Source organism: Monodelphis domestica, chromosome 2 (genome assembly GCF_027887165.1).
Source record: "Monodelphis domestica isolate mMonDom1 chromosome 2, mMonDom1.pri, whole genome shotgun sequence".
Taxonomy (NCBI): domain Eukaryota; kingdom Metazoa; phylum Chordata; class Mammalia; order Didelphimorphia; family Didelphidae; genus Monodelphis; species Monodelphis domestica.
Window position 1 is genome coordinate 543,460,530 of NC_077228.1, and position 14,243 is coordinate 543,474,772.

Sequence of the window (14,243 nt, forward strand, 5' to 3'; positions counted from 1 at the left end):
CCCTTCACCTTACCCCAGCCTGGTGGTCCCTGAATAAGGAAAGAGCATGAGGGAGAGTCCAGGAAGGGTCATTGATGCACTTTAATGCCAGAGAAACCTCTGCTCAGCTGTGCCCATAGTCTGAGCCTGGAGGGAGCCTGAGGACAGTTGGTGGGCGGGGGCAGGGGGGGGATCCTACAGACTGAGCTGGGAGCCTGGAGAAACAGGACCTGGGAGGGTGGGGGTCAGCCTCAATTAGAGGAATTTTAGGGGGACCCAGGGAGGCCTGGGGTGGGGCAGTTGCTCAGGGGGGCCTGGAGGGCCGAATGGAGGCCTCTTTTGGGGGTGATTCTGGGCAGCTGCTGAGGCTCGTGAAGTGGGGAGCAGGGTGCAGAGAGAGCAGAGCCCTGGCTTCAACAGCAGGATTTCTGGCCACAGGAGGTGGAGCAGCAGGAGGGTCTGCAGCAGGTGGGCCGGCAGATGAGGGACACAGAGGAGGTGGGGCAGCAGCAGGAGGGGGCACAGCAGCAGGTGGGGCCACAGCAGCAGGAGGAGGAAGAGGTGGTGCAGCAGGTGGGTTTGCAGGAGAGAGGCACACAGCAGGTGGCTGGGCTGCACACTGGCTGGCAGGTGAGGGACATACAGCAGGAAGGCTGGCAGCAAGATGGCACTGGGCAGCAGGAGGGGGCTGCACAGGCAGAGGTCACACAGCAGCTGGGCTTGCAGCACACAGGCAGGGAGATGCAGCAGCTGGGCTTGCAGCACATGGGTACACAGCAGCAGGACTGCATGGGGGCACAGGAACAGGATTGGCAACAGGAAGCTCCACAGCCAGTCGACTGGCAGCAGGAGGGGGAGCAGACAGCTGAGCAAGGCGGGCAGGAGGCGGGCATGCAGCAGACTGGCCGGCACACAAGGGTAAGGCAGGAGGCAGGTGGGCAGCATGTGGCTGGGCAGCAGGAGGGGCCACAACCGCCGCAGGGCTCACAGCAGCTCTCTGGGCAGTCATCCAGCTGCCAGGAGGAGCTCCCCAGGCACGAGCTGGGCAAACCGACTCTATTGTTGCTTCGGCTCACGGCGCTGGAGCAGACGGAGACGTCAGAGTTCGAGGGCATGCAGCGCCCTGAGAAATAGCCATGTGCCATGCTGGGAACCTCTGGGTGGGGGCTTTGGGCAGTGAATGGAGAGAGCAGGGCTGAGTGCCTGCTGCAGGGAAGGGACTGAGCCTGGCCGGAAGGGGCTGCAGGGGAGAGGGTGAGTGTGAGTGAGTGTGTGAAGGTCTCTTGGCTGGGGGGCCCTTTATAGCTGCCTGCCAGGAGGATGTGCCAAGGGGCACCTGAGCCTTCTTCCCTGTTGTTGTCTAACCTGTGCCCACAGACCCATCATTAGGGATGGAGCCCTCGTGGCCCAGGAGGTGCCCATCGACCACAAACAGCCTCACTTGGGCCTCCATTTCCTCCTTTCAGGAAACTCCTGTTGCCGGCACTGGGCTATTCCAGAGTATCCTGGGGAAAAGGGACAGCTGGGGTTGGGGGGGATGGAGGGTGACCTGTGCAGAGACAGGCACATGCTGGGGGGTTTCCAGGGAGGGAGAACACTCTCCTGGGGGATGAGGAAGGCCTCCTGTACAAGGTACAAGCTCACGATTCCTGCAGCTGGGTGTCAGGATGGACCACAGGGCTGCCTCCCCAGCATTCCCAGCATCTGGGGAGACAGAAGTTCATGTCTGGGGAGCCTTGGGCGGCCCCTCTGGCCATAACACCAGGTTTCTGCATAGGATTCTGACCAAAGAGGGCTGGCAGCTGCCCAGGGCAGAGGATCAGGGGCTGCCCCCATCTCAATCAATCAATCCACTGTTCTGTATTGGGTGGGATCTTGACCAAAATGGATCCAATCCCAGCTAATCCTGGCCAGCCTTCCCTGTCCCAAGTTCATGGAGAATTGATCTGCTAGGACTCTTCTGGGTGGCTCAGAGCCCCGTCTCTGGCTCTGAAGTCCCTGCTCTTGGGGGAGGGGGCAAGAGGCACGTAAGACTGGAGAGCAGCTTGGGGGCTCCTTTCTTATCCTTGGGGATGGGCATGAGGACCTCATCTGGCCAGTGGGAATCTGAGTGCCAGGAGAGTAGTGGGCAAGACCACAGAGTCAGACAGAGTCAGAAGTGAGGCCACAGTCTCCTGGAAGAGGGAGGAGGTGATGGGTCAGAGCAACAATTGGAACGGGTGCCCCTGGCAAGGAGAAATAATGTCTGTTCTTTGTCTCAGTCACCCAAGGGAGGAGAGTGGGTGATGGAGTGAGTATATGGCAGAGAACACATGAGAGCAAGAGGGAGACACAAGGCCTGGGGAGGGGAGAAGGCTTAGAGCAGCTGCCATTGGACTTTGTAGATTTATTGGAGGATTCTGTGGATTCTTTCAACCTCTCTTTTGCTCTCATGTTCAAGAATATCAGGGCAGTTTTCTTGGATAATTTCTTGTAATTTGATGTCCAGCATATTTTTTGGTCGTGACTTTCAGGGACTCTGATAATTCTCAGGTCAGTTGTTTTTGCAATAAGATATTTCATATTTTCTTCTTCTTTTGATTTTGCTTTAATGTTTCTTGATGTCTCATGAAATCAGTAGCTAGTATTTGCCAAACTCTAATTTTTAAAGTCTGAGTTTTTTCCAGGACCTTTAGGTTCTCTTTTTCCATTGGTCCCTTCTACTATTTCTTGTTGACACTCTTTTCTTCATTCTTTTGCCTCCTTTTCCAGTAGGGAGATTCTGACTTGAAGCTGCTTATTTAGTGTGTTTTTGTGTGTGACTCTTTTTACATTCGGCCAATGTGGATTTTGAAGCTATTACTTCCTCTTTGCATTATTTTCCTTTTCTCCATTTTTCAACCTGCCTTTTATGATTTTTTAAATTCTTTTTGATTTTTTTAGAGCTTGTGAGCAATTCTCAGTTTTTTGAGATTTTGCATGTGTTTGTTTGTATCTCACCATCTCCTCTTGGTTCTGATCTTTGATCATTTTCCCTGTAGCAATTTTTGAGGGTTAAGGGATTTTTTTTCCTGCTCTTTGCTCATTTTTCTGCCAGTGGACTGGGAAATTTGCATGTTGCTGAGCAATTCTGTCTTAGCTTCTGGCTCCCAAGGTTTTGTGTTGGGGCTGTCTTCACTGCTGCTGTGGAGGCTTGAGGGCTCCCAGCTCTGGACCTTTGGACCTCACTGCCAGTGCCTGAGATGTTGAGGGGTGCATGTGAGGTACACATTTGTTGGTGTGGCCCAGGACCTGGGATCCTGAGGTTGCCTACACTCTGGTCCTGAGTCTGAGTTACAAATAATATTTTCAATACATTAATATAAACAATTTGATGTTAATGAAGTATTTGGTGAAAATTTAAATAAAAATCATTTTTCCCATTCCCCCCCTCTCTTATTTACCTTTTCATGTTTCTCTTGATTTTTGTGTTTGGATATCAAACTTTCCACTTAGTTCTGGTCTTTTCTTTACAAATACTTGGAAATCTTTTATTTTTTTGAATATTCATACTTTCCTCTGGATGTATGTAGTCAGTTTTGATGGGTAGGTGATCCTTGGTTGAAGACTGAATCCTTCTGCCTTTCTGAATATCATCTTCTAAGCCTTGTGATGTTTTAGTGTGGAAGCTGCCAGATCTTGTGTAGTCCTGATTGGTGCTCCTTGATATCTGAATTATCTCTTTTTGCCTTTTTGTAAAATTTTCTTGTTAGCTTGGTAGCTCTTGAATTTGGCAATTACATTCCTGGGGGTTGTCTTTTGGGGATTTAAGGTAGAGGGTGCTCTATGAATTCTTTCAGTGTCTATTTTGCCCCCTTGTTCAAGAACATCAGGGCATTTTTCTTGGATAATTTCTTGTAGTATGATGTCAAGATTTGTGTTTACTTCTGGGTTTTCAGGTAGATCAGTGATTCTCAAATTGTTTCTTTAGGACCCATTTTCCTGATCAATTATCTTGTCAGTGAGATATCTTATGTTTTCTTCTATTTTGTCAGTCTATTGACTTTGTTTTATTAATTCTTGCTGTTTTGCAAGATCATTGGCTTCCAGTTGCCCAATTCTGAACTTTAAGGACTGGTTTTCTGCTATGATCTTTTAATTTTCCTTTTTGGTTTGATCTATCCTGCTTTTTGTGGCTTCCAACTGTTTTTCCAATTGAGTGTTCTTGTCCTTTAAACTGTTATTTTCTTTTTGAAATATTTCCCACTTGTCAAAATATTTCTATCAGTTTGATAAGCTCCAATGTAAATTCTTCAAGAGCTTGTGGCCAATTTCCATTTTTTTTGGGAAGGTTTGGATGCATTTATTTTTATGTGTTCTTCTGGTATTTCCTCTGCAGTCTGGATTTTTCCACCATAAAAATTATCCAGGGTCAATGCCTTCTTGTTTTTCTAGGTTTTGTGAAGTTGCTTTTCCTGGGTTTTGTTTGCCATCACTATGGTGGTATTTCCTTCCCTTTACAGTCAGAAGTGAGTAAGGAGGGTAGGCTCTCTGTGTATGGAGCTAAGGAGTGTGTTTTTTGCCTGAGGCCATCTCTTGAGTCTCTGCAGCTTCTACTATTTTACTGCCCTTTGCCCTATCTCCATGTGGGTGCTCAAGATCTGCACTCTTCAACCTGCCAGGGTCTCAGGTCTAGCTGTTCTCAGGGGTAGGTATTTGGTGGTCTCAATCAACTGCCACAGATGTAGATGTGCCCCTTGCTCACTCACTGATTCTAGCATGCACTGGCTCTTACTCTGGCTCTGTAGGTTTGCTGGGGGAGGGTTGATCAGCTCTCATTCTGGTGGAAGCACCCCCTTATAGTGTGGAGATACCCAAATACCACATATCTTCAATGCTGCGCCCTACTGTGGAGTTTCTTTGTTCATGTGAATTTGTTTTTTTTTTTTTGGCCTTTAGAGGTTGTCTATATGGGTACGTGGTGAGGAGAGGATGAAATTAATAATTTCATCGAGGAAAATGACAATGGCAAGACATCCTTTCAAACCTTTTGGGATGCAGCCAAAGTGGAACAATTAGCTCTGCTGCTATATAAACTCTTTGGGGAAATTGTGGAAGAAAGAATCCTTCTGAATTCATCTTATGTCGCAAATATGGTATTGCTACCTAATCAGAAAGAACTAAAACAGAGATAAAACCTGTAGACCAATCTCCCTCATAAACATGGACGCAAACATGTCCAATGCAATCCTAGCAGGAAGATTACATGATGATATCACAAGAATCACAAACATGACCAGCTGAGTCTTTTCTCAGAAATGCTGGGATGGTTTTACTGCCAACAAAGCCCAGAAGCAACAGATAGAAAAAGAAATTCCATTCAAAATAACAGGAGACAATCTGAGCCATCTGGGGGCTTCCTACCAAAACAAAGCCAGCAGCTGTATGAACACAATGACAAAACACTTTTCCACACAAGTCAAGTCAAACTGAAGCAATTGAAAACAACATCAGTTGCTCCTGGATAGACTGAGACAACATCAGAAAAATGAGAACCTAAATCCTACCTAAGTTAGTTTTGCCTCTTCAGTGTCGTACCAGTGGAGCTACCCCAAAATTATTTCATAGAGCTAGAAAAGAAGGTGCATTCATCTGGAAGAACAAAAGGCCAAGAATATCGAGGAAGTTAATTTAAAAATCTGAAGGAAGGAGGTCTGGGGATACCATGTGATCTCAAATTACCCTATAAAGACGTCGTCAGCCAAACAATTTGGTCCTGGCTAAGAAATGCAATAGTAGATCAATGGAATAACTTAAATGATCAACACACAGTAGTTAATGACCCGAGTAACCCAGTGTTTGATAAACAAAAAGAGTCAAACTTTTGGAAGAAAACTCACTATTTGACAAAAACTGCTGGGGAAACTGGGAAATGGTCTGGCAGAAGTAAGAGTTACACCATAAATGAGAGGAATATGTTCAAGTTTACCTATCAGAAAAAATATTTTCTTCTCCTTTTGATTTTGTTTTAATGTTTCTTGATGTCTCGTGAATTTATTAGCTATTTTTTGCCAAACTCTAATTTTTAAGGACTGGGTTTTTTTCCATGACCTTTTGGTTCTCTTTTTCCATTGGTCCCTTCTACTATTTCTTGTTGACACTGTTTTCTTCATTTTTTGCCCCCTTTTCCAATAGGGAGATTCTGACATGAAGCTGCTCATTTCTTTAGTGGTTTGTGTGTGTGTGTGTGTGTGTGTGTGTGTGTGTGTGTGTGTGTGTGTGTGTGTGTGAGCTTGCGCGCGCGCACGAGCGCATACACGCAGGTGCCTTTTTTCCATTTGGCCATTTTTGGTCTTTAAGCTGCTCTTTTCTCTTTGCATTACTTTCCTTTTCTCCCTCTTCCTTGATTCTGTCTTATTTGATTTTTGCAATCCTTTTTGAATTTTTCCAGAGGTTTGAAGCAATTCCCAGATCTTTGGAGATTTTGCATTTACTTGTTTGTATCTTACCATCTCTTCTTGGTTCTCTTCTTTGATCTTTTTACCTGTAGACATTTTTGAGGGCCAAAAGGTGTCTTTATTTCCTGTTCTTTGCTCATTTTCCTGTCAGTGGACTGGGAAATCTGCATGTTGCTGAGCAATTCTGTCTTAGGTGTTGGCTCCCAAGGTTTTGTGTTGGGGCTGTCTTCCCGGCTTCTGGTTAGGCTTGAGGGCTCCCAGTTTTGGAGCTCTGGACCTCATTGCCTGGGCCTGAGACATTGAGGGGTGCATGTGAGGTGCACATTGTTGCAGTGTAGCCCAGTGCTGAGGGGTGGGCCAGTCTCCCACAGAGGATGGGACCTTGGAGTTGGCATGGTGTCGGTGAAATGATGGATGGTTTCCAGGTTTCACAGGATAAACTGCTCTGCCTTGGCTGAAGCCTGCCTTTATTTTATTCCTTCATGATCACACATCTGCTTGGCACACAGTTTCATTCTCAACATACATGTTTCCACGGAACAGAACAACAGACAGGAAGCCTAGGGAGATAGTCAATGAAACACTTTTGCTAAGTCTAGAATCAACCTGACCCAGGTATAGGTTTGGGAATCCAGAGCACAGATTTTCAGGAGGTTTTTATGCCTAGAAATGAGGGTCCTCTCTAAGAGGGTGTATGAGAACCCTTAGGTTTAATTTTGTAAGTGGGCTCTCCTGGTAATATCCTGGAGGGACAGAGGGGGACATCTGTATGTTGGTCTCATCTATTGTTCCTAGAGCTAAGTTAGAATCAATCATGGCAATTCCAGTAATAAAGGTATGTTAATAATGAAAGTCACTTGGGGATGTTTCAGTGGATATTTCCATCCTTCCTGGGGGCTGCTTTGCAGAAACAGGGTGGTCTTTGATGGCTCCCTCCTGGCAACCCAGGACGAGGGATCACGAGTTTGCCTACACTGTGGTTCTGAGTGTGGCACAGTAGGTAGGGTGGTGATGGTCAGCCTGCACTGTTCTGTGTGCCTTTTTGCTTCTGGTTCCCCCTTGTTTTGTGGAATCCTCCTCTCTGTGCCTCCCATTCACATTGTGTTCACTCAGAGAGCCCCCTGGCTCGTCCTGCTTTGACTGATGTTCTTTGAGGCCCCTTTTAAGGACTGGTTGGGAGGGCTATTCATAGAGGTTTCAGGCCTTCGCTGCCACTGAGGTGCCATCTTGGCTGCACCCCCAGAAGAGCTGTAGTGGGAGGATGGCAGTCCGAGGTCCCTGAGGGCACGGGCTGTCATCAGTGAGCTCACAGGTGGGATCACAGATGGCCGGCTCATGGGCATGGCCTCCTGCCTGTCTCCAGGATCTTGGTGAAGCCCAGGATGGGAGCAGAGAATGCTGAGGGCTTGAGCTCCTCTGCTTTGCCTCATGTTTTATTGAGCCCTAAGAGAAAAGCTGCTTCTGGAAGTGGGTGTTGGATGGGGCTTTGGCTTTTCCAGTGTGAGGGGGCCTTTGGGCTGCCTGGGCAGCAGGTGTGGAGAGTTGCCTGAATGTCTCGTATCCTGATCCAGGCAGCACGTGGTAGGGTGCGACGTGTGGGAGCCCCTCAGTGGCTGTTGTTATTGGTGCTTCAGTGGTTTTTGGTCTTGGCTGGCTCTTCTGGACCCCATGAGCTGTTTCCTTGGCAAAGATCCTGGAGTGGTTTGCCATCTCCTTCTGCAGCTTATTTAACAGGGGAAGAGACTGAGGCAAACAGGGTGAAGTGACTTTCCCAGGGTCACACAGCTAGCTAGTAGGTGCCTGAGTCTGTATAGCAGTTCTGTTGTATTCCTGACTCTGTCCTTTATCCACTTCCCAGCCTAGGTGCCCCCTGGCTAGGTGTCCCTGGGCCCGGCCCCCAGAGAGGCAGACAGTGACAGGGCCTGATATGAGCAAGGCTTGCCAGTGCTGGTATTGGGCTGGTCTGCAGCAATCTGTGCTCCTCTGGTCACAGGGCCCCACTGCCCCAGGGTGTTAGTCCAGGAGGCTGCAGGAGAGTGACCTGGATCCTTTCCCTCCTCCCCACCGCAGGGCTGGGAACGTGGAGGCCACACAAGCTGGTTGTCCTCTCTAATTAGGCAGAGCACTCCCAGCCAGCAAGATCAAGTGTAAGTGGAGGCTCGATGAACAAGCCAAGGGAAGCCCCAGGAACCAAGTAGGAGGCAGTGGAAGAGTTTAGCCCTCCGACTGCCAGCCTGGGACGACTGACGACCAACGAGCCCCGGAGGAGACCCCAACAGTGGGAGTGGATCATGTTGATTTCAAGTGATTACACTGCCTGGACCATCGCAGATGAGTCTAGAAAAGCTTTGGAAGCCTCCTCTGAAGTGATGCAGAGTGAGCGGGGCAGAACCAGGACAACCGAGTCTCCAGTCACAGAACCATTGCAAGGGGAGCACCTGGGAAGGGCTGGGCCATTATGGGAGCCCCAAAGCCCCCAATGCCCCCAAGGCGTCCATGGAAAAAGCCAAGCACTCTCAGCAGCCAAGGCAGAGCTGGTGAGGCCGAGTGCAGATCGCAGTGTGCCATGTTCAGCGTGTTGCCTCCATGAGTGTTCCATTGGCCTCGGGCAGGAGAGAGGAAGGCAGAGACAGTGGTCACCAAATTTCAGAAAAGAATCATCGGAAATTGTTTTTTCATGCAGTTGAAAAAAATACAGGAAGTTCAGGAAAATGGTCCCGGGACAAGGGAAGAGGCTGAGTGGGAGGCCAAGGAGGGTCACAGATGCACTTTATTGCCAGGGGAGCCCCTGCACAGCTGCACCCACATGCTGGGAGCCTGGAGGGAGCCAGGGGGCAGCGGGCAGGGGAGGCATCCTGCAGGCTGAGCCTGGGTATGGGGAAGCAGGAGGGGAACAGCCATTCGTCAGAGGGACTTTGTGGGGGCCCAGGGAGGCCTGGTGTGGGGGAGGTACTCCTGGGGGCCTGAAGGGCTGAATGGAGGTATCCTTTAGGGGTGCTGATGGGCAGCTGCTGAGGCTTGTGAAGGGGGGGCAGTGTGGAGAGAGAGCAGAGCCCTTGGTTCAACAGCAGGATTTCTGGCCACAGGAGGTGGAACAGCAAGAGGGTCTGCAGCAGGTGGGCCGGCAGATGAGGGACACAGAGGAGGTGGGGCGGCAGCAGGATGGGGCACAGCAGCAGGAAGGACCACAGCAGCAGGAGGAGGAAGAGGTGGTGCAGCAGGTCGGTTTGCAGGAGAGAGGCACACAACAGGTGGCTGGACTACACACAGGCTGGCAGGTGAGGGACACACAGCATGGAGGCTGGCAGCAGGAGGGCACTGGGCAGAAGGTGGGGGTTGGGCAGACAGAGGTCACACAGCAGCTGGGCTTGCAGCACACAGGCAGGGAGATGCAGCAGCTGGGCTTGCAGTAGATGGGCTCACAGCAGCAGGACTGCACAGGTGCACAGGGACAGGTTTGGCAGCAGGAAGCCCCACAGCCAGTGGACTGGCAGCAGGAGGGGACACAGACAGCTGGGCAGGGCTGGCAGGAGGCGGGCACGCAGCAGACTGGTCGGCACAAGAGGGTGAGGCAGGAGGCGGGAGGGCAACTCGGGGCTGGGCAGCAGGAAGGGCTGCAGCCACCACAGGGCTCACAGCAGCTCTCTGGGCAGTCGTCCAGCTGCCAGGAGGCACCCTCTGGGCATGAGCTGGGCAAGCAGATGTTGCTGCTGCAACTCACATCACTGGAGCAGACAGAGACCTCGGAGGCCGAGGGCACGAAGGGTCTGGAGAAATAGCCGTGTGTCATACTGTGAGCCGCTGGGTTGGGGCTTTTGGCAGCCAAGGGGTAGAGCAGGGGCTGAGTGCCTGGTGCAGGGAAGGGACTGAGCCTGGCTTGGAGGGGCTGGCAGGGGAGAGGGTGAGTACGAGAGAGTGAAGGTGCAGGGGCTATGTGTGATACTCTCCTGGCCAGGGATCGTTTTATACCTGCCTGCCAGGAAGATGTGCCAAGGAGCACCTGAGCCTTCTTCCCTGTTGTTGTCTAACCTGAGACCATCATTAGGGATGTTGCACTCGTGGCCCAGGAGGTGCCCATTGGACACAAACAGCCTCACTTGGGCCTGCATTTCCTCTTTTTTTGTCAATATCTGAGAAGCGTCTTCTCCCCACCAGACCCAGGGCTCAGTCCTGATGATGCAGGGACAAAAGGGAAAGGTGGGAGGCAGAGGGAGACCTGTGCAGAGAGAAGCCCATGCAGGGAGATTTCAGGAGAGGGAGAAGTCGGCCAGGTGGGATCAGGAAGGCTTCTGGTACTAGATCCCAGATCAGAATTCTCTGTGTGGGGAGTCAGGATTGGCTGCATTCCCAGTATCCCCCACAGCTTGGGGAGACACAGAATGTCATGATGGTGTGGCTGATAGGTTGTCCACTTTGGCCAAAAGGTAAGATTTAGCATTTGTTTTTTCCTCTGAGGAAAAAGTAAGTAGATTTTGTATTTTGAAATAATATTCTATTTTTCCTATTTACACATAAAAACATTGTAAACTTGAAAAAATTTAGCTCCAAAGTCTCTCCCCCTTTGAAATAAAGCAGTCTAGTAGAGATTTTTCATGTGCAACCGCAGAAAAATTTTCCATATTATTCGTTGTATGGAAGAGAATTCAAACAAAAATCGGCACAGAAGACAGTTATATATAGCATGTTTGTGACTGCATTTAGACTCCCTCAGTTCCTTCCCTGGAGGCAGAAGGTGTCCAGTGCTCTCCTGGCTCTGCTCACTTCGTTTTGCATCAGTTCATGGAAGTCTTTCTTTTTTTTTTCTGAAATCCTTCTGGTCATCTTTTCTTCCCCCCCCCCTCCCCAGCCCATATTGATAATTGTGCCAGGGTGATCGTTTAGAGTCTCCATCCCCAATCATATCCCCATCGACCCATATGATCAAGCAGGTGTTTTTCTTCTGTGTTTCTGCTCCCACAGTTCTTCCTCTGGATGTGGATACATTCTTTCATACAAGTCCTTAGAATTGTCCTGGCTCATTGCACTGCTGCTAGTAAAGTCAGTTACATTTGATCCTTCTACAATGTATCAGTCTCTGTGTACAATGTCCTCCTGGTTCTGCTCCTCTCACTCTGCATCAGTTCCTGGAGGTCGTTCCAGTTCACATGGAATCCCTCCAGTTTCTTATTTCTAGCTCATCACTTCTGATGGCACAGCATTGTCCAATCAATGGGCATTGCTCCTTTCCCAATTCTTTACCACTACAAAAAAGAGTTTCTAGAAACGTTTTTGAACAAATAGATCTTCTCCTTGTTTTTTTTTGTGTTTGTGGGGTGGTGGTGGGTGGGAGAGAATGTCTTTGGGATACAAACTCAGTAGAGCAATTACAGGAAGAAAGGGTATGAACAGCAGTGGTGACTATTTCATTAAAAAATTAATGGAGAATGCATCTTCAGGGATGCTTATGTATGTGCTGGGGGCCCAATTTCTGATTCTGAAATCCATGGTCTAGGCAGTGATGGCAAATATTTTAGAGACCAAGTGCCGGACAATCAGGAATGACCCAGCCAAGATCAATATCGATAAATTTGTGAGTACAGCCATGACCGTCTCCAGGGTCATTCTGAAATATAGGATGGGAGCAGAGAAGGCTGATGGATGGTCTAGTTTATTAGGTCTTGAAGGAAGTCAGTTCTGGAAATGCGTGTCTGGGGCCTTGGTAGGCAGGGGCACAGGGCATGGGGTCATGCCGAGCACCCACGGGAATCTCTTTTTCTTCTCTCTGGAGCTGAGTGCAGCAACGGGCTACTCCAAGAAGCTAGATGAGAAGTTGCCTGAATTCTCTCCTAGAAGCCCAGAGCAGGGCTGGGATCTTGACTCAGTAAAAGCTCAATGAAAACGAGCTCAACCAAAAACTTGCCTCTCCTTAGTGAAAGCAGCCTGCTGCAGTTCCAGTGAGCTGAAGGTTGTGCCAGTGCTGCCATACTGTATGCCAGGCACTGTGGTTAGCCCTAGGAAGAGAATGAATACACAAAGAAAGAGCATCCCTGCTATGGAGGAGCTCTTAAGGCAGGCAGAGGAGGGTGTGTGTGGAGAGCAGGGAGTCCTTGGTGGGGTGAGAACTTGCTTTTTGGAGTTGAGCCCAGGCAGAGCCCAGACAGAGCAAGTTGGGGGAGCTGAGAGGCCAGTCTGCCTTTTAGAAAGGAAGGCATTGGGAGGAGTCTGATGGCCTGCCTTCAGCCCTCTAATCTGGGGCACCGAAGCATAAGAAGGCCCAGGGGGCCCAAGTGTTCAGCCCCTTCGAGGTGTCCCTGGGATTGTCCAGGGCCTCTTAAACGATGGCATCTCCCACAGAATGGAGGAGGAAACACCATCCTTCTCCCCTCCTGTACCTGCCACCACCCGGGCTTCAGAAAAGAGGCACCCAGTGCTTTGTAGAAGTGTGTCCTTGGAATTTATTATGTTTGCGTTGGGGACACCCCTGGGGTGGGTGAAGCTGGAGTGGCCACGGGGCAAGGGGGGCCTCTGAGGAGAGCCAGAGCCTGTGTCCCCGGAGTCCTCCTCAGGGAGGTTGGGAAGATTCCCTGGGGGTGGGGGGCCCTCTGGGGTCTGGTGAGGCCCAGATGATGTCTGACAATGGCAAAGTGGCCTCCACAGCCTCCTGGCATGGGAGCCCCCCAGAACCATGGCTTGACTCCAACAGGTGGGATGGGCGTGACGCCCCTGCTCAGGCCCAAGAGGCTGTGCCCGCAGCGACCCGAGCTGGCAATGTTCCAGGCTTATTTGTGCTCAGCAGCAGGAGGGTCTGCAGACCAGGGAGGTGCAGGAAGCTGGCTGGCAGCAGGAGGCCTGGCAGGAGGGCACCCCACAGACTATCGGCTTGCAGCAGACGGGCACACACAGAGTGGGCTTGCAGCAGACGGGCACAGAGCAGGCTGACTGGCAGGGGCTGGACACACAGCAAGCAGAGCTGCAGGGAGCAGCCTGGCCGCAGGAGGCCTGGCAGGGGCTGGACACACAGCAGGAGGGTGAGCAGCTGCCACCCCCACAGACTGCCTGGCAGCTGGGCCCCACAGGGCACAGTGGGCGGCACAGCAGGGTCACACAGCAGGCCGGGTGGCAGCAGGGAAGGGCACAGCAGACAGGCTTGCAGCACAGGGGCACGGAGCAGGGAGCCTGGCAGCCAGTGGAGCAGCTGGTGTGGCACATGGTGACTGGGCTGGGGGGCCTTTCAGGAGAGGAGCAGAGGAAGAGGAGGAGGAGGATCTGGGTTTGGACAGTTTCTTCGACTTGGATGAAGGCTTTTATAGGCCTCTGCACAGTGTGTCTGTTCCTGTTGTTGTTGTTGTTGATGGTGGTGGCAGTATTGTGTGTATGTGTGTGTGAGTGTGTGTATGTGAATGTGTGTTTATGAGAGTGTGTGTTTGAGTGTGAGTGTGTGTGAATGTGTCAGTGTGTCAGTGAGTGTGTGTTGTGTTAGTGTGTGTTTATGTGAGTGTGTGAGTGTGTATATGTGAGCCTGTGAGTGTGTTTTTGAGTGTGAGTGAGTGTGTGATTGTGCATGTGTGTCAGGGCATGAGTGTGTGTGAGTATGAATGTGTCTGTTTGAGAGTGTGTGTGTGAGTGTGTGTTTGAGTGTGAGTGTATTTGAGTGTTTGTGAGTGTTTGTGTGAGTGTGCGAGTGAGTGTATGTAAGTGTGCGTGTGTCTAAGTTCTTGAGTGTGTGAGTGTGAATGTGACAGTGCATGAGTGTGTGAATATGAATGTCTGTGTGTGACTCTGTGTGTTTGAGTGTGAGTATGTGTGTGTGTGAGTGTGTGTGTGAATGTGTCAGTGTGTGTCAGTGAGTGTGTGTGTTGTGTTAGTGTG

At 50.3% G+C, this 14,243-nt stretch overlaps 2 protein-coding genes across 2 annotated transcripts; both read right to left on the bottom strand.

The window, feature by feature from the left end:
• Nucleotides 1-392: 392 nt before the first annotated feature.
• On the bottom strand, nucleotides 393-1,232 carry LOC100619014 (keratin-associated protein 4-3-like). The gene has a single exon (XM_007486143.3). It carries the CDS (start codon nucleotides 1,122-1,124, stop codon nucleotides 393-395), a length of 732 nt encoding a protein of 243 aa, XP_007486205.3. The 5' UTR covers nucleotides 1,125-1,232.
• An 8,224-nt stretch (nucleotides 1,233-9,456) lies between these two features.
• On the bottom strand, nucleotides 9,457-13,688 carry LOC130456978 (keratin-associated protein 10-5-like). The gene is made up of 4 exons (XM_056814797.1): nucleotides 13,172-13,688; nucleotides 12,295-12,385; nucleotides 11,973-11,997; nucleotides 9,457-10,281 (listed from the first exon to the last, which is right to left on the bottom strand). The coding sequence occupies exons 1-4, from the start codon at nucleotides 13,581-13,583 to the stop codon at nucleotides 9,457-9,459; spliced, it is 1,353 nt and encodes a 450-aa protein (XP_056670775.1). The 5' UTR covers nucleotides 13,584-13,688.
• Between the last annotated feature and the right edge of the window lie 555 nt (nucleotides 13,689-14,243).